The sequence below is a fragment of the Stylophora pistillata genome, chromosome 9, assembly GCF_964205215.1.
Source record: "Stylophora pistillata chromosome 9, jaStyPist1.2, whole genome shotgun sequence".
In the NCBI taxonomy this organism is placed as follows: Eukaryota; Metazoa; Cnidaria; class Anthozoa; order Scleractinia; family Pocilloporidae; genus Stylophora; species Stylophora pistillata.
In genome coordinates, this window is record NC_142527.1 from 27,999,461 (window position 1) to 28,018,518 (window position 19,058).

The 19,058-nt window shown below is 36.9% G+C and overlaps 2 protein-coding genes and 1 long non-coding RNA gene across 6 annotated transcripts in view; 1 reads left to right on the plus strand and 2 right to left on the minus strand.

Moving 5' to 3' along the window:
• The window catches only part of LOC148724156 (uncharacterized), a 2,136-nt gene extending 92 nt beyond the window's left edge, over positions 1-2,044 (minus strand). Inside the window, exons 1-2 of the long non-coding RNA XR_015991550.1 lie at positions 1,877-2,044; positions 1-788 (exon numbers count right to left, since the gene is read on the minus strand). The exon at positions 1-788 is cut by the window's left edge and continues 92 nt beyond it. This is a non-coding gene — a long non-coding RNA (uncharacterized LOC148724156). The remainder of the gene's footprint in view (positions 789-1,876) is intronic.
• LOC148724155 (uncharacterized) overlaps positions 1-5,624 on the plus strand; it is a 7,292-nt gene extending 1,668 nt beyond the window's left edge. The window contains exons 2-9 of one of the 3 annotated variants that reach the window (XM_088732671.1): positions 194-222; positions 696-854; positions 1,183-1,372; positions 1,801-1,890; positions 2,040-2,126; positions 2,256-2,348; positions 3,036-3,128; positions 3,370-5,624. In XM_088732671.1, coding sequence (XP_088588797.1) covers positions 194-222; positions 696-854; positions 1,183-1,372; positions 1,801-1,890; positions 2,040-2,126; positions 2,256-2,348; positions 3,036-3,128; positions 3,370-3,647 — 1,019 coding nt within the window. In that variant the 3' untranslated portion in view covers positions 3,648-5,624. The remainder of the gene's footprint in view (positions 1-193; positions 223-695; positions 855-1,182; positions 1,373-1,800; positions 1,891-2,039; positions 2,127-2,255; positions 2,349-3,035; positions 3,129-3,369) is intronic. The other 2 variants (XM_088732672.1, XM_088732673.1) reach the window with 2 other exon arrangements.
• A 3,981-nt stretch (positions 5,625-9,605) lies between these two features.
• LOC148724157 (uncharacterized) lies at positions 9,606-19,043 on the minus strand. 2 transcript variants are annotated; one of them, XM_088732661.1, is made up of 16 exons: positions 18,887-19,043; positions 18,420-18,647; positions 18,219-18,296; positions 16,938-17,318; positions 16,087-16,191; positions 15,682-15,920; positions 15,126-15,304; positions 14,602-14,698; positions 13,802-14,137; positions 13,531-13,648; positions 13,146-13,237; positions 12,879-12,999; positions 12,189-12,476; positions 11,692-12,039; positions 11,220-11,284; positions 9,606-11,005 (listed from the first exon to the last, which is right to left on the minus strand). In XM_088732661.1, the coding sequence occupies exons 1-16, from the start codon at positions 18,939-18,941 to the stop codon at positions 10,031-10,033; spliced, it is 3,705 nt and encodes a 1,234-aa protein (XP_088588787.1). In that variant the 5' UTR covers positions 18,942-19,043; the 3' UTR covers positions 9,606-10,030. The 2 variants fall into 2 exon arrangements, with proteins under 2 accessions (XP_088588787.1, XP_088588788.1); XM_088732662.1 differs by lacking the exon at positions 12,189-12,476.
• Positions 19,044-19,058: the final 15 nt, after the last annotated feature.

Below are 19,058 nucleotides of genomic sequence, written 5' to 3' on the forward strand. Positions count from 1 at the left end.
TACTTGTGTACCCTCCTTCAGGCATTACTTGGCAGATCACTCTAGCTCTGTTAAGTATAATGTCATTCAGCTATAGCACTGACCATTGCACTTGTAATAAAATAAGACACACTACTACTAGATAGAAACTTTGTCAATTTGTGGGCTGTTTGTGGCATTGAAACTTTTACTGCTTTCTAACCTCTCCATCTAGGAACTTCAAGAGTGAAGAAGGGAAGAAAGGCGAGTGCCATATGTTTATGTACTTGTGTGAGCTTAAGATCACAAGATCTAAAGGCAAAAATCAGGTAGCCCAATGGGAGGATAAACTTATTTTAGCCAATTGAAATAGATCATCAAAGGTAATTTTACAGTTGTAAGAAATTCAAAGCAGACACAAAATAGTTAGGGAAAGGTGCCTAATGATTAGACAAAAAGTTATTATTTGCAATTCAATTAAAGGACAATCTATTGATGAGTTTGGCGAACAGGTTAGGTACCAAATTGTATTCTCATCTAAAAAATGGGATTAAAAAATTTGATTTCTTGGTTGATCTTGACAGTATGACATATTTTTTTTTTTTTTTTTTTTTCTGAATAGTCTTTTCTAAGCACCATTCTCATCATTCACGTTCCACATTTTTATATGTAAATCCTTTTTTGAGGTATTGTGAGAAATATTTTAACTGTTTTTAGCTTGCCTTTTTGGTCGATAGGCATGCTCTGATTGTGGTGCAGAGCAGCCTTCGGCTCGGAGGCAATGTGAAGAATGCTCAGCCATCTTTCCTAAGATCAGGAAGTCTGCACAACTAGAAAAGATTAAAAAAATGGGACAAACAAATCTCACAAACCAGAGGCACTTGATGGAAAAGCGTGTAAGCAGCATTAAATGTAATATACACTGCATTAAAAATATAGGTCATATTCTTGTTGATATCATTACTTTGTTAGATAACATGAGTTACACAACCTTTTTCCTACATGTATGATATTCTACCCTACATGTATATGTGTAGGAAAACCAAGAAAAGTTCCTCAATGTTCTCTTGTAAAATAAAACATGTGAAGCTCAGTTACACACCTGTACTGGTATAACCCTGTCAAATTTGTTATAAGGGTGTATTATATGCATTAGCAGATTTTATGATACTAGGTCTTGACACTGAACACAAAAAGCTAGCTTTGATCTTCATTGTACTCCAGGCTGATATTCTAAACATGAAGCACAACTGTGATGTTGTCATCATGATGCGAAACAGGCATGGTGATGGTCACACTGTAACTGTGTATGGCACTGCTGGTGCAGGGGTTGCCTTCATTGGAAATAGGAATGACGTTAAGATTTCAGAAGGTGGAGATGTGGCATTACAGCTGTTTATGAAGGTCATGAAAGGTGCTCTAAACCAACACTTTTCCATTGATAATATAGAAGCCAATCAGATCTACATACTGTATGAATTGCCAAAACAGACACTTGCATTATACTTATTGAATACCTATGTCAAGTTACTATTTTATCATTATGATATTTTTACTGGGGTTGACAAAAAAAATTTACAAAACAAAAAAAAAACAAAATAAAGCAAACTGATTGGCTGCATTAATTTTGTAAACATCATCACTTTGAATGTTAATGATGTTTATTAATAAAAGTGAATTGGCAATGAGAAATGTATTCCACCATCTCAGCATGTACTCATGTTGTTTTCCAGTAGCAGTTTTGCAAGTTATGTTATTCCAGTTTCTATGTAATCAGACGTGACCTTCCTCATTGTATATAAGTTTGTAATGTGACTATTGGCTAACTTCTTCTTTATTTAGATTACTATTCAAGGTCTGGCAGTGAACATTTAACAACTGCATCTACCACTAATGACTTTATAAGTGAATTGCTTACCTCTTCCCAGGAAGGTAGTTGAACTGTTTGTTCCTAGGCAATGAATTTAATGTTTCAGAAATATTTCAAATGTTAGAGTGCATCTAATCAGGTTTTACAATAATTTACAGTGTTTGTTACACCCCATAGCTATCTCTTAGGCATTTTTTATTCACACATTTAGATCATTCTGAAAGTTCTAGCAGTTGTGAAACTCCCAAAGATTTAAATGAGGTGTTACCTGCAGCCCCATCTACTCTCTGCAATGCAGGTTTGTTTTGTTGTTGATTGTTTTTGTTTCCTCGTTTCTACTTTTGTTTGGTTTGTTAAAGGTGCTCTTTTTTGGTTCCTATTGAGCACCATCTACACAATATGTTCAATATAACTACCTGATACTCAGATACCATGTCTGAAAGTGAAGAGGCTGGAGCACTAGATCGAGTGCAAGACAAAACAGCTGGGGCAGCAGTGGAATCTAGTCCCCCAAATAATGGTTTGTAATGTTTGTTTGTATGGATTTTAACAACTTATGCAAAAGTATCTACAAAGGTAACAGTTTAGGATTAAGTTATTTCTTAAAAAATTATAAGTGATAATGTAGTTTTTGCACGTATATCAAATTTTGCCTTCATATCTCAGATTCCATGAAATCTTCAAATTGATGTCCCATTAAAGGTAATTGAGATAAGAAATTATAAGCGAGTGGAGTCACAAAGGGTCACTATGCTACTCATTTTGTTTCATAATATTAGCACAAAGTTCAGGGTGCACTCTCAGTTGTAATTTAGGAAGCTAGGGTAAGAAAAGAGTCAATAGTAGTAAAAAGTTTAAACATTCAATTTTTCTAACATTCAGAGAACATCTCACAAGCATTGCATGTTTGGCTGTAAAATCATCCTTGTTTTGTGTAACAAGACTTGAGTATGCACCATAAATACCCTATTAAAAAACACATCATTTGAATTGCCAAGATATTCAATTCGGTCAAAGGGAAGTGTAAGGGCAGTTTTGGTAATTTGAAGAGTCCAAAACAAGGTAATGCCTGCTTTACCGATATTGTGAAGTGGGGTTAGTTTCATTTGCAATGCAAGCTATTTTTTGGCTTGTTTTTGTTGTGTTTCTGGATTTTGTTTGAGCACCCCAAATGGATTTGGAACAATCTAATATACTTGATTCTCAGATACAGAGTCTGAAAGTACAGAAGGTGGAACACTAGAGAGTGTGCAGGACAGAACAGTTGGGGCAGCATTAACTTCCAGCTCACACAATAATGGTTTGTTTGAATTGTTTGTTTTTCTTTTTTGTAGTGAAGTAAGTACAAGTCGCTGTGAATGCATAGCGGTATTGTTTTGCAGGACTTTCTGATGTTTTCATCAAAAACTGAAATTTTATTTCAAGACCTGCGTACATGTACATGTAAAGTTGATCTAGTAAATAGTATGCTATGAAATCCCTCTTGGTTGCATACTAATTTTTGTTCTTAATTTTATGTTCTGTTTTCTTGATTTCAACAGTCATGGTGGTGTACAGACGTGACTCAGTTGTCCTGGCAGGTGGCCGTTTAGAGGAAAGTCGACGAGAAATTCATGGCAAGAGAGTACCAACAGATCATGTTTGTGTGCTGTTAACAACAGCAAAGCCTGATGTTATTGCACCATTTATTGCTGGCGATCCAGATGAAAACTCTTTTTTGGAGAAAGGAAAGTTTTTTGCTTTCCCTAAACAATTCATATACCGAGCAAGTCTTCTGAATGGATCTCTCCAGTTAGCACCATATAATGCTCCACCTTAAAGGGACAGGAATGGCTAGTAATCATCAATTTTTGTGTCAAATATAGGGTCCAAAAACATAATTTGAGAGAAGTGTACACAAAACATGTCATTGATAAAAATACATGGTCTCTACATTCATTTTGAGAGATTCTGCATTAGAGTCAGGAAGGTGATATTGCAACAGCAAAGTGAGGTGAGAACATGAATCATAAATTGTCACTAAAAAGCTGTATTTTTAGGGTCAGAAAATGATGTAACATGACACAAAAATGATTATTTTTAAGCCTTCCTTGTCCCTTTTCATGTATCTGCCATTTTTTTTTTCTGAAAGAAACTGTCTAACTGCAAAATATTTCATTCTCATCATTTCCTATCTTGTGTATCAAGTCAAAATTTAGCAGTATTTTGAATCACTAACAATCAGTTAAAAGAACAGTATTATGAAGATAGTTTTTGAGGAATTAGTTTTTATTTAAAACCACCATAACCAGATTGTAATCAAGTATGTCAGATTTTATTTAAAGCAAGAAAGTGGTATTTTACTCACTCATTGCTGTTGCAGAGGTGACTTGCTCTAACTTCTGAAATGCTTAGTAATAGGGCATATGAATGGCTAAGCAGGTCTATGTTTCTGTTCTCAGTTACGTAAATGTAAATATGCATGATAATAGTAGCAGCAATAATACTTTCACTTTTCTCAAATTTGATGGTATTTTGATTTGCAGAACTAGAGTAGTTACAGTTCTGCCTAAGCATGTTCTGTCATCAATAACACGGATAACCATTAATCTTTATTTGTACTCGCATTCATACTTGCTCTAAGCAAAAAGGGTACAAAATTGAAAGAAATTATTAGAAATAACATTGGAGGACTAGCAGTCTGGAACAACCATAGGGATTAGCAAGGAAGAAAACAAATATTTTTGATGCTACTTGTTGTAACTAATTGCCTGTCTAATTCAGTTGCACGTATGTATGCCGACGATACTCACCTGACCTTTGCCAGTAACAACATAGAAATGATCAATGATGTTATGAATCACGACCTATCCAATGTTAACACATGGCTCACTGCAAACAAATTGACTCTAAATTCATCTAAAACTGAATTCATGTTAATTGGATCGCGGCAAAGGATAGGTACCTACGATACTTCCCCTAAACTAATCATAGGTGGTGACATAATTAAACAAGGTAGCTCAGTCAAATCTCTGGGTGTACATATAGACGAAAACCTTTCATGGAATATGCACATTGAAAAAATAGCCAAGAAAATCGCATCGGGCATTGGAGCAATTAAACGTTGTAGGCCTTTTGTTAATCGAACCACGCTTGAGTCCGTTTTCAATGTCTTAGTTCAACCGTACTTTAATTACTGCAGCGAGGTCTGGGGGCATTGTAACAAGGGTCTTTCGAATAAGGTCCAAAAGTTGCAAAACCGGGCTGCCCGTATTCTGACCTTCTCCAGTTATGACACAAGCGCTGATCCTCTTTTTGTGCAACTTAACTGGAGACGGTTAGATACTCGGCGACAAATACAAGTGGCCACCATGGTCTATAAATCTATACATGGTCTTGCGCCCGACTATCTTGGTTCTCTTTTCACTAAATATGATCCTCCATATAATCTAAGGAACTCTGAAAACAAACTAGCTGTTCCATTGCCCCGCACCAATTTCCTGAAAAATAGCTTTAGCTATAACGGTGCGGTTATCTGGAATAGCTTGTCCCCTGAATTGCGGCAAGCAAAATCACTTCAATCCTTCCGAAATGGTTGTCGCAATTTCTTCGTCTGAATCGGCAAAACACACACGGCATCTATGTAAAGCAGAATTTCTTTATTTTTTTCTATTTCACTTTTAAATTTTAGATCATGTTTATATAGATTAAAATAGATTGTAACTGTAATAATAGATTGTAATAATATTATTATTTTATCTGATAGATTTACCGTGTCTAAATAAAAATAAAGTTAAAGTTCAACTGTTTTAAGTCACATATGGGATTGCTAAGGTACAACCTCAAACCATAACCGGTCTAGAAAGTCTTCCTTCTCTTTCATGTAAGTGGACATCCAAAAGAAGGACTATTGAGAGTTCATACATCAGTTGTACATCTGAACTCAATCGGTGATGTTTCTCACACATTCTTTCACAGAGGAGAGTGATTTTAGGTAGGGTGGGTGTTCTGTAATCCTCCTGGCATCTGTCACTGGGTAAGACATCAAAACAAACACTGGATGCAATTACCAGCAAAATGAATACACTTTCTGCAGTTGTATGCCTATGAAGACTGGTGTCAGCAGAAGACATCTAATGTTTCCAGACGAACAGAACATTGACAGCTCCCTCTTTGTGTTGCACCACATGTAAGGCACCTTTGTCAGGGTTGAGATAATGCGTCCTTATCCTATAAAAAAATGGTTGAATATTTATGATGTTAGTACCTAGATATCTTGAAAGGTGGGAAAAGGCATTTTCCTGAACACTACCTGACAACTCTCGACCGATGAAATCCAACCAACCTTCATTTTAATTTCGTGATCGCTTTTGAAACAAAAATCATCCCATCTAATGAGGTGTTGTGTATTAAGTATCAGATGGGCCCATCATCACATTGACATACGTGGGAGTCAATCGACAAGCAGTTGTTCTGAATTTGAACTTGACACTGACACAACATGTTCCCGTGATAGCACGCCCAACGCAATTAATGCCATCCCCAGAGATGATGCATTCATGTCGTTCCACAAGTACTTCATTTGAGTGGCTCTCATCCTTTTCTTCACCTGACAGCCATTTGCACTTTCCATTCTGATTCCTTTCCCTCTTCATGTCCATTGTAATCAATTTTTATCAGTGTTGTGAGTGATATCCGTTCCCCCTCCCTTTCTATCTGTTCCAACCTTGGAACGATACACACTAAAGTGTAGTGGATAATTTTTGGGTGTTAAGAGAAATGGATGACCTTTTTCTAACATCCAGGCAACAAGTCTAGGCTTCGGCAAACTTTCCAAAACATGCATGGATATGTGGCTGATCACTAATAACACCTTTGTTGTCCTTAAAGATATGATTATCCAATCTCTTGAGCATAGTCCCTCAGTCGGCGCCCCTTTAAATTTTCAATGTTACATGAAGTTACTCAGAGAACTCATTTGGAACAGCACCACAGATATCTCTGGATAGTAATGACGAAATTGAATTGAATACACTTTAATGCTCCTTACTTAAATTCCACAAAAACCCTCGTATTGTTTACAATTTGTATCTGTGGATTTGTCCAGCGATTGCAAGAGTCTGGTGCTTGAAGCTAATTGTGCTTGAAAAAAATTGTTATAAACAGCTGCGACACCCTAAATAACATTTCTCAGTACTCATTAGAAATGTTGGCTTACCTTTGCTAGAAATTTTCCATGCTTCCCTCATCTCTTTTCGATCTCTTAAGTAGATATCTTTTTCCTTTTTAAAAAAGATATTAAAAATGAAATGCCCAAAAAGCATAGATGAATAATTAAATGCTTTAACTCAATAACTAAGTTAATATATACTAAATAATACATGCACATTAATATGTAAATTGATTAATAAATACTTAAGAAATAATTAAGTAATTATAAACAACTGCCTCGATAACAATTCAACAATTTAATAACTTTAATTGAATGGTTTGATGCCTTAAAAACATTGAATAGCAAACTAATGCATTTTAGAACATAGCTAGCAGAGTTGCGCAATCAAATTCATTATACGTGAGCGTGCTAAAAATCCAGATAGTGCACGCTGATAGCGTCAGCAAATCCGACTTCGCCAGAAATTTTTCTTTTCGCGCGAGCGGCCATTGTTAGCGCGGGGAAAGATAATATATTTCGCGACAATAATGGGTACAAACAGAAATTCGGCCTACTAGTCCGAAAACGAAGACAATGTTTCGACCTTTTCCCTTGGGCTAGAGTTCTTAAATGAGGCAGAAAGAGAGAAAAACAAAGGAAAAGGAGACTCGGCTCGGCGCCGTCACGATTCGCTTCAACTGATATTGTTGTCCGTTTTTCGCGTCGGATTTGCTGCACAATTCCACCGGCTATGTTCTAAAACAATTGTTCCATGCTTTCAGCTGTGCACTATCGAGTTATGGAGCACGTGGGAAGTTTGGAGAGCACTCAAGAAGCTAGAGTTTCCCTCGGCTATCGCCGCGGGCAACTCTTACGCTTCATTCGTGCTCTCCAAACTTCCCGCGTGCTCCATAACTCGATAGTGCACGCTAAAGCATGAACCAATTGTTAAATTTTGTTATCATAATAATAGATAAATAATTGAAAACTACATAAATAGAAATTAACAATTTGATTAATAACAAACTGATAAATACCTCGTGAGTAATAATAAATTGATGTCAATTATTTAAAAATTTAACAGATTGACAATTTAATACTTACTTTATAATTTGACTAATTAATCGATTTTTGATTAGTAATAACTCATAAATAAAAAAAATACACTAACCAACAAAAATTGATAAATGATGGACAAGTATTATCAATGTGGTTCTTATTTTTCACATACCAGCAAAACGGGATGGATTTCGCGAATTTACCACACCAACTAATAAATTATTTTTCGTAATGTCCCTTTTGGGTCCCATATTTCATTGACAGTCATATATAGAAATTGAAAAAATTATTATTTATTATCACTATCAGAAAAATGGGGTGAATTACGCGAAGTAAGTAACTCTTTTGTATATGTTCCGTTTTGGGACCTATGTTTTTTAATTACTAGAAAAATGGGGTGGATTATGCGATTTAAGCACATCAACCAGTAGTTTAATTTTAGTTATGAACGTGGAACAATAGAGTGCAGGACAGAACAGTTGGAGTCGCATTAACTTCCAGTACACAGAGAAATGGTTTGTTTGAATTTTTCGTTTTTCTTCATTGTAGCAAAATAGGATGGATTAAGCGAGTTTAGCATATCAACTAAAAGATTCTTTTTAGTTATGTACGTTTTGTCCTATTTTTCAATTACCAGCAAAATGGAATGGTTAAAGCGAGTTTAGCACATCAACTAAATGATTCTTTTTATTTGTGCACATTTTGTGTTCCATTTTTCAATTACCAGTAAAATGGAATGAATAACGCGAGTTTAGCACATCGACTAAATGATTCTTTTTATTTATGTACATTTTGTGTTCTATTTTTCAATAATCAGCAAAATGGAATGAATAACGCGAGTTTAGCAAATCAACTAAACGATTCTTATTATTTATGTACATTTTGTCCTATTTTTCAATTACCAGTAAAATTGAATGAATACCGCGAGTTTAGCACATCGGCTGAAAGGTTCGTTTTAGTTATGAACATTTTGTATCCTATTTTTCAATTACCAGCAAAATGGAGTGTATTACGCGTGTTTTGTACATCAGATAAAATATTCATTTTAGTACGTTATGTACAATTTGTGTCCTATTTCTTTAATTATAATCAAAATGAAATGGAATAGGCGTGTTTAGCACATGAACTAATAGATGTCTTTTAGTTGTGAATGTTTTGGGTTATTGTTCAATTACCAGCAAAATAGGGGTTGATTATGCGATTTTGGCGCAGCAAATAATAGATTATTTTCCATGTTGTGTGTTTTGGGAGTTATCTTTCATTTACCAGCAAATTGAGGTGGGGAGCTAGGGGTGGAGGTGGGGGGGGGTTAGGCGAGTTTCGCACATCAGCTCATGAATAGATTCTTTCTCGAATGGTCAATTTTGGGACTCATATTTTATTAATAAAATGAGATTGATTCGCTCAGACTCTTCCAAAGTGTCTATTTTAGAATTTATTATTCACTTAACAGGAAATTGGATTTAAGAAAGATTTCGCAGGTTTAGCAGATCAACTAATAGAATATTCTCCCTTCCGTCCATTTTGGCTCCTACTTTTCACTTATCAGCAAAATTGCATGTTTACAATCACGAAGCACACGCTGAATACGTAAGTAATAGACCAATTTAATATTTGCAAATGTTTCAGAATCTTTTTTTCTAAACTAGATTCGTTTTTCAGACATCTGACGAACACGCTTGCTTTAATCTTTACATTTTCACAGAGGATACATAGCAGGATAAATTTAATTCACTAAGGTACATTGGTTTTCTTTCGAGTATGAGTCATGGAAAAATTGTTAGAAGGATATGGTAAAAATCCATGTTTAAAATTATGCTTTAAGTACCTTAGAATGTTGTTTGGTAACAAAAGAGTTCTCAATTTGAGTTCAGTTGCCACTAGCCACACATTTAAAAAAAAAGCCTTATACGCTTAAGTTCCACTGTGTAATCCTTATTTACATGGTCCTCTGCTTCTTTCCGTGGCACTTTGTACTACTGGAGCTACTTTTTTCTTTTATTAATACAGTATCAAAAATCAACAAATACCAAGTTTCCGTAAGTAGACTCGTCGTTGCATTCTAGTTCCCATACATTGGTACAGAACGAGTCAAGCTCCTTTTCCTCAGCTACGACTACTACGGCACCGCTTGGGCCATGGCAGTGAGTGTCAATATACATTACGACACTACCAGTGAAATAAAACAAAGAAGTTTTATTGTTAAGAATAAGAAACGCCGTGAACGCATTGCACGACGAGATGGCCTCTTTTAACTGACCAGAGACAGTAGACATCACGTGGTGGTCTTTTAAACGCACAGGTAAATTGTCACCAACATCCATCGTGCACCACATCTCTAGCACACTAGCAGCCTCTTGGATAGAGAGGTACCTTGAAGGTAAACTCTCCCGAAAGAAATCGTAAACTCGGTTGCCAATTTCGATGCAAATGCACAATACGTCTACGATGGCACTTGTAATACATGATTGGCACTCCGGGGGCGCAACTTTCTGGAAACTTAAAGCATATCCTAAAAGGATACTAATTAGGCTACAGGCATTACTTCCGTTTCTGCCTTTGTAGAGGCCTTGACTTATTTCTTTTGGAAATTTCCAGCAAGACACACCCGGAGTTAGAACCTCTGGGAATACAGAATCCAACACCGGTACACTTAAAGTACTAAGTGCCTGAAGGATAAGATTTCCAGTTGCGCTTCCGACTGCCAAGTCACTGGCATTACCACCGATCAGCTCAATAATGTTTTCATTTTCATCTCCATCTCCATCACCGTTCAAGCTTTCTTCGTCATCAACGTCTTCCTCCTCTTCTACCTCGTGCGTAAGGAGATACTTACGAAAAACATCTAGCTCTTCAGTTAACACAGGAGCAAACGCACTTATTCCAGCGGCGATTTGTTTCGTAGCGAAATTCATACCCTCCTTGATAAGGGCAAGTTTTGCCATTATGACTGGCTTCTGGGTTGATGCGGTGGCGTACCGACGAATCTACAGATTTGTGGGACACAGAAAGCATAACAGGAGTGACATTTGCGAATATTATCTTAAAAACCCAACTATCTAATTTTACCACACAAACAGTATATTAGTTCAGTAGAAATAACGCACATTAGAAATACACTTGAGTGCATGGACCTGCTACAACAAGGCCAACCATGTCCGATTGTCCACCTGGTTGTACTGTGTATATCTCGCCACTTACCGAAATCTCCTCCGAAGATCTTTCCGGTTCAATACCCAGTCCTCTGTTGCCATCTTTCACACATACTGTATGAAACAAAAAAAGTAGCGTCTAATAACTCCAAAGAATCGACATGACAAAGTGCACCCATGACTTCTCAGCTCAATGGAAATGTGCACTGAGGGCCCTGAAAATTTGTCACTTTACTGATTATGACTTACACGCCTACAGAGAGAACAAAATCTGGTGAACTGTGGCAATTAGTGATTGACGGACCGACCTACAGATTGGGCGTGTATGTGTTTTAGAATAGATGGGTCGATAAAACAAAAATGCGAATTTTTACACAGGTGTCTAATTGGATGTGTGGTTTGAACTCGAATGTCATCGTGTTACAATCGGTTTATTTACATCTACTCATCCACTTCTGTCAATTATTGGGCAAAAAGTGATCACAAAGGTAGCAGACCAATCAAACGGGCAATTAAACTACCTTTTAACACTTCCTGCAGTTTCTCCTGTTCTTTGAACAAGTATGGTAAAAGACTGTTCTTGTAGAACTTCATGAATCGTAGCATTTCCTTTTCGAGAAGTTGTATTTCCTCTTGAAACCTGGATGCTTCCATCTGTTTCTCAACAACCAACCGTTTTGTACGGATTGGTACACCTGTGCAAAACGGTGTATCTGTGTCGGCTTTCCAAGGAAATGTACCATTCTCTATCTCATGCAGTTGGACAGAATCAGCGATTGAAAGTCGATTGTATTTAGCAATCACTTGCTCCAGCTTTGTCTTCTCTGCCGATATTTTTGTGCGTAGCCTTTGACGTTGCTTTGATCCATCTACAGAAAAAGCATACCATTGAACAAGTATTACTGCGAATAACTTCATTAACAGGAGAAAGGGCACTCACAATGAGCAAACTACAAATACTGAGGCATTCCATACGAGTATTTAGATCTAACAATCTTTATATTGAAACAAAAGTCACCTGCCAGCTTTCCCATATTAAATGCCAACTGAGTAATCGAGAGGTGGAAATGCTCCATTTGCTTCTGGAAATATGCAACCCCCTTTTCAATTAACACGACTTCACCAACACTGACATTGTCACAAGGTTTAGCTTCAAGCTCTCGGAACTTCTTCCCAAACAGGTGATCGGCAGTCTCAAGAAGCAACTTTTGTTTCGGAGTGCAGTTTTGCAATGTCAGCAAATTACACAGATATAGCTTCTCCTCGTCAGATAGTTGAGGCTTTTTTAGGTAGGAAATTTCGTCCTCTGATCAAATTTGAAAATAGATAAACAAACAAAAAAGAAAAACAGAACAATTACCATGCAGTTAAAAACCTGTTAGATATTCGAAACAGTTAAGGTACTCCAAATTATGTAGACCTACATTTATGAACGGTGTTTATTCTCCATTTTTCCTCTGTTTTGAGAGGCAGTAGGCTTCAAGGGACACAAGAGATGCCAACATGATATGGTTATACTTGCCACTATCTTTTTTTTTTTAAACTAATTTAAAGAATTGCATAGAAGCTAAACTGTCTCAGCAATATTTCCTGGGATGGAAAAATCTATTCAGAAGGTCACGCAAGTAACTGCAGCAACAATCAGATCAGTGATAAAAATGGAAAAACAACTGTAAATTATATCAGTGGCCCATGTGTATAAATTAACCTTTTGCGGCCTGATAAACATCGGATTTCCATCTTTCTAGGCACACATCTCTTTGGTTCATTAGACGATTTTTCAACAGCTCTTCCATCTCTTTGTTCACCTGCTTGAGCTGATTCTCTGCCTGAAACCAGAGAAGCAGAAGGGTCACAAGTCGAAATTGATAATTATAGCCTACCGTTGTTATTCCAATTCATAACCAAGAACCAAATGAGTGGAAGAACAAATGCAACACTCAAATCTGCATAGGAAATAAAATGCACTTTATACCTTGGCATATCGTTTTGCAAGTGAGCCAGGAAGTCCTTCAATTTTCCGTCTGTTCCAATAAAAAGAATGCTCAGTGAGAAGTTCCTCCCTACCTGTCAGATTGTCAATGAAAAGAAATTTTCAGACCAACCAGCAACACTACAACCATTCCAAGTTCTTACCATTTATCTAAAGTTTCTCTGTGAAACCTTAGTCAATTCAGCATTTGAAATTTTGCTGTTATCACGCTGTTTTGGTTCCTTGGATACAGGGTAGTACATTGCACTAGAATAAACCCTCTGGTGTGTCACCTTGTACCTTTGCTAATAGGAGTTTGTTACAGAACATACATTTAGCATCCTCTAACTGCTGACACCATTTTGTGGATGGAAATTGGGTGATGTACCTTCAGGAAGCATATGCTTTGTAGAAGAGCCTAATCTTGAGAAATGGCTATTGATGTGCTCAACCTCCTCCCCAGTAGTTGCAGCTGCCCCACTCTGCCAACGGCCACCCCACAAGACCTACATGAAAATTACACTTACTGACGTACACAGAATGCTATCCAGCAGATATAAATTAGGACACAGAAAAATTTCACGATTAGAACAAAACCAAATTGTATTCATGTAAAAGAATTCATATGCAAGCAAAATTGGACATAATCATACCAGTACCTGACAAGACCAATCATGAGCTTTTGCATGCATAACTGACAATGCAGGACTCATTTTCTTGGAAGTTGCCAGATCATTCTTTTTTAACCAGGGCCAGTACTTGCAGATGACATCGTACCAGAAGAACTCCACATTCTTGGGAACGTAGTAGTTCACTTGGAGATAATGGGCATATCCATAAACTTCTCCATACATCATGTTGATGGCATGTTGTGCCAAACCATGCCTACATCCAGCAATCTCCAGACCACACTCACTCAGATTCTTCCGTTTTTTGACAGTATTTCCTGCTGCTCGCCAGTTGGACTCTCCACACTTTCCCTGCTCATCTGATTTCTGGATTAAAAATAATGTACATCCAAGTGTACAGTGTATAGATATCTGATGCTTGTTGAAAAATCAACAAGTTGTAACTTAGTAACATATGTCTAAACATCCTATTGCTTAATAGGAATGCCTGCCAGTGTTTTAATAGCAAAAGGTAGGTTTCAAGAGATTTGGTCCAATAATATTGCTACATGATACTACCTTTAAGTTAGCATTAATTGCTCTGTGAGTAGAGTATCAGAGATATTGACAAGTCTTTGCCTTACAATAATGGATGCTGAATCAAACCATAGAATTTTTTTCAAATAACAATTAATGACTATAATTTCCACATGTAAACTACAGTATCTTTGATTGTACCTTGTGTTACGTTTTATGACAAAACATTGCCTATAAGAAACCAAAATGAACATTGCATGTACCTTTTTAAATCTAGTAGATGCTTAATGATTACACATGCTCACAGCTCTTACCCTTTGCTTTGAACCTTGATAGACCTTATGAATGTGACTATCAACTTTCTCATTTGAGACCACAAAGGTTTCTCCATAGTAACACTCTCTTTTCCTTCTGAATACAAATGTAAATAGATATTCTTTAATAACCTAATACATATAACCAAGTCTTCTACATGCACTCCGGTGTAAAGATGAGTGTATGATAGTGGTACAGGCTCTTCTTATGTCCAAACTTACCAAGCTTCTTCAGTAGTGTTACCTAATGGTACTTTAGAATCATTTTGAATTTGGATTAGTATTGATCCCTCAAAAAATACTGTTCAGAGATCAATTATGAAGAAAGTTAGCATGATTTACAACTTGAGGATGATGGTAATACTGAAACCGTCTGGTAATGATGATTTCATTGCACAACTCCAACCGATGTTGATTGTACAACGAGCCAACTACCCAAATATTGCGGTTGATAAACAATCAAACTCATTAATCTAAGCAGAAACAAATTGTCTTTGAGTTTCAAATTAATATCTGGAACTTACATCCCTGCAGATTTAAAACGGTAAAGTTTCATGTTCCCATCAACATGAACAGAGTGCTGATGTTGGCTACATGATGGGCATTCCATCCAGTCAATGCACCGCAGTTTATCAAGTTCAACTTGACAATATTTCCACTCCTTAAATGACACTCTGAAGGCTGTGGCATTAACAGTTGCAACCTGTAAACAGTAACCAAATATCCATGTTTTCTCTGTTGCACCATACTACAGTAAAATAAGTGATAAAGTTAAGTTTGATTAAGACTTCTTTGGCTCAACGACTCTCCACATCAACAGGGCTATTATTTGTTTATGGATATGAAAATTTTAGCAATGATTGTGCAACCTATCTATATTCAGAGGTCTTATAAAATAAATGATGCTCACATAAGTTGTGCTCTTTGGGATTCTAACTTGAAGATTTGTTTATAGCATTAGTAGTGCTAATTAATATAATTAAAAGTGACAATATTTTCCACAAGCTGTTCTCCTCTTTACAAAACTTCCAAACCAGAATTAGATGTTGAAGGGCAGTGTCCTCTGATAAAAATACTCACACGTCCTTTCCGCTTTGAAAAGAGCTCAAGTGACTTGAGAAATGCACCTTCAGACACTCCAGGGAGCTGCTTCTGAAGAATGTCCCAGAATAAGAAAAGCTCCTTATCAAAGACATAAGTCATATCTTTGATACTCCCTGGCCAAAAGCCAGACTGGACGATGACAAGTGGTTCTGAGGTGCAAAGCATTTTCCCACACTGAAGGCACTTATATCTTCTATGGTTTACATCAAACCGACCTGAAATTTTGAAATATATGTACTGTAGAATTATAAAGTCTGTTAAGAAGGGCAAACTGGTAATTGCAAATTGTATCACCAACAAATTCAATGTAAAAATATTTCTTTAAATTCCATACAATTAATCTTACAGGAATGTCTCACGAAAATCCATATTAGTCAATACCTCGAAGGGAGACCAAAATGCAGTGAGTATTAGGTAGAATAATGTCTGTTTCACAGTTTCCGCCACACGTAGTGCAACAAAGGTCTCTAAGAGGTAGAGTTTTGGCTAGAAAAGAAGGAAAGAAAATCCACCACACTTAGTGTGTATATACACATATATAAATATATGTTTATATATACATAGATTACATATCTATGCATATATGTGTATGTTTATATGGGTGCATGTATAATGTATATACAATTATGTATTTAACTGCAGACACTCTGGACTTACTGTTTCGGCCTTCTGGGCCTCATCAGTGCAGTGCTGATGCTAGGATGGGGGAGAACCGATATGGTTACCCCGAACGATCCCACATTTGTGATATCGTCTGAGCCATGCCAGAGTGCTCAAACTAGGAAAGCCTAGTGAGCTAAGCGCAATGCTAGTGGCAATGACTCACCCCAAAGTGCTCAATTTGTATGCCAAAAGAGCTATATCTAACTGCAGACATTATGTATTTATATATATATATATATATATATATATATACATATACATATACACACACACATATATACATACATATATACATACATTGAGATAAAGAAAATTCTAAGAGACTATACTATCATCCCTACAAGGCTGTTTACCCACTCATCAGGGTATTTTGTTACAAAATCCTCTGATGATCGAGTAAGTAAGCACATAACAGGCTTGTAGGGATGAAGTATAATCTCTCTTTTTTCCCATCTCAATATACATCACACTCTATTTCTATGTATCAAGCACTGTATAATGAAAAAATCAATGAGGAATTTCTTGATCCTACGAATATACAAATACATTGTAAACAACTGAAAGATTACCAACTATTTCCCACTGTCCACTACTGCTCCATGTCGTTGTTGTAGGTATTGGGAAATAGTGCCCATTAACTATAGCATCCCTGTCATGAAATGGCCAGCATTCATGAACTTGCTGGTCACATTCAGAGCACAAGTGTCGCATGGTGGAACACATGTCACATCTCACAACTGCAGCTTTATCTAAGCATCTGCTGCACATGATATTTTCAGGAACAGCATAAGTGGCTTCCAGTAATTCTTTAAATATTGATGACCGTTGCTCTTCCCAGCTTTCAGTCAAGAGTGTCTGCCTTTCTGCCCAATTTTGTCTTTTTGGTGGGTTGCTTTCTTGCAACCTCTGCAAAAGCTCATGTGCGTCCAGCAGGATTTTTTTCATTTCTCCTTTACCAAAATGACAAAAACATGTTTATGTTGTAGTAACAGCTCAGGAAATACAATCAACAAGGACAATGATTATGACAACAAAATAGAAAGTGTAAAATCATATTGTTACACTTAGAACTAAAAGAAGCTTTAACCCTTTACACCAGAACACCAGTATGCAAACTCTCCATACTATGCTCTTTACATTTCCTAAGGTGCTGTCAAGGAGAATTGTTGCAAAATAAAGAGCCTCTTGCGTTGATGATCATTTCCTTTATTCTTGTGACCTAGGTGTGTGTTCTAGGGATGATAGTTTAATGAGAAATTAGGTGCTAATCACTCTTAGAGGTTAGAGGGTTAAGCCAAAAGCACCGGACATCCCTGTTCAAGGAAATGTATGATTAGATCATCAGGTTTTTAGCAACAAAATTTCTTCACCCTCCAACCGACTTAAGGAGGTTTAAATTCCTCTTGCCTTGCCACAACAACTCCGACCTTTTATAACTAAAGTAATGTGGGACTGAGTGACCCTACTGTATTTATTTTCTATCCTAGACCTATGAGCCACCACGTAAATAATCTGACATTATCCCTTCCCACCCTCACATCAGTATACATGTTCTCCTTACTGTCCCCTATACATTCCCATAGAGGCTGATGTTCTCGTTACTGTCCCCTACACATTCCCATAGAGGCTGATGAGGAGACATTGTTTCATAATCCACAGCTTCCCACTAGTTGGTGACCATTTCCTTTATCTAATTACCTTCATGTGTGAATTGGGCCTGATATTGTAAGGAGAAATTAGATGCTAGCTAGTCACTCTTAGTGGGTTAAAAGGTTAGTTGAATTACTCCACAAGTAACTCCGCCACAGAAGCGCACATTAACATCAACCTCGATATTGATGATTACAAACCTCCTACTGTACTGGACGCGCGCGTGGTTTGATCCGCACTTTCATGTCCATAACTTGCACTCACATTCTCTGAAAGGTCTTCAGATAAAGAAGAAACACGATCGACTCAGAGCTAACAAATTATTTTGAGCGGAGAAAAAGTTGATGTGGCATGTTCATTCATGAAAGCTGACATGATGATTCACCGGAAGATACGCTTACCATCACGTTCATGAGGAACTGAGGTTTCAAGGATAGAATTTGTATCTTTTCGTCTTCTTTTCGATTGACCAGAGTATGTTCCCTTATTATTACGAAGTCCTGAAACGGGGTCACTAGCAAATTCATACTGTCGAGCTTTCCGCTGTTTCTTCTTTGACAAACCCAACAATTCTTTCCCTTTACTGAGAAGCTCGGACATTGAGGGCAGCTTTCTCTTTCGGTTTTCCCCTAGGAATAATTAGATGAGAGTAAGACTGAGGAAGACAAGCAGTATGCAGACTGTCGAAACGTCGCGATTCACATCAAAAGTGACAACATCGTGAGACAAACGATAATACTTTATCATTAATGAGACTACAGCTTAAAAAGGGTCGAGGAAAAGATTGATTCTAAATTGGCAAAGTAAGAGTTACGGTAGCGACTGAAGTAAAGACTTTCACAAAATAATCCATCACAACTGAACGCACCTTCTTCCGCCATGTTGGATGCTGTAAGAGTGTGGAACTGAAGCCTCCTCTTCATTTTAAAGCGTCAAGAACGCATGTCATGAAATTACCATAATCATTAATTTGGTGCCAATTGAGAAGTAACGATAATCATTATTTCGGTCTCGAGATCATATTGCTCTAATTGCATGTG

Bases quoted from the DNA above. Each gene is read 5' to 3' on its own strand.
- LOC148724157 (XM_088732661.1), bottom strand. From the start codon at position 18,941: ATGAAGAGGAGGCTTCAGTTCCACACTCTTACAGCATCCAACATGGCG. The intron at 16,192-16,937 runs GTAATCTTTCAG...CTTCTTTTCTAG, and splicing joins TGGACAGTGGGAAATAGTTG to CCAAAACTCTACCTCTTAGA. The intron at 14,699-15,125 runs GTAAGTTCCAGA...ATTTGTATTCAG, and splicing joins CGTTTTAAATCTGCAGGGAT to AAGGAAAAGAGAGTGTTACT.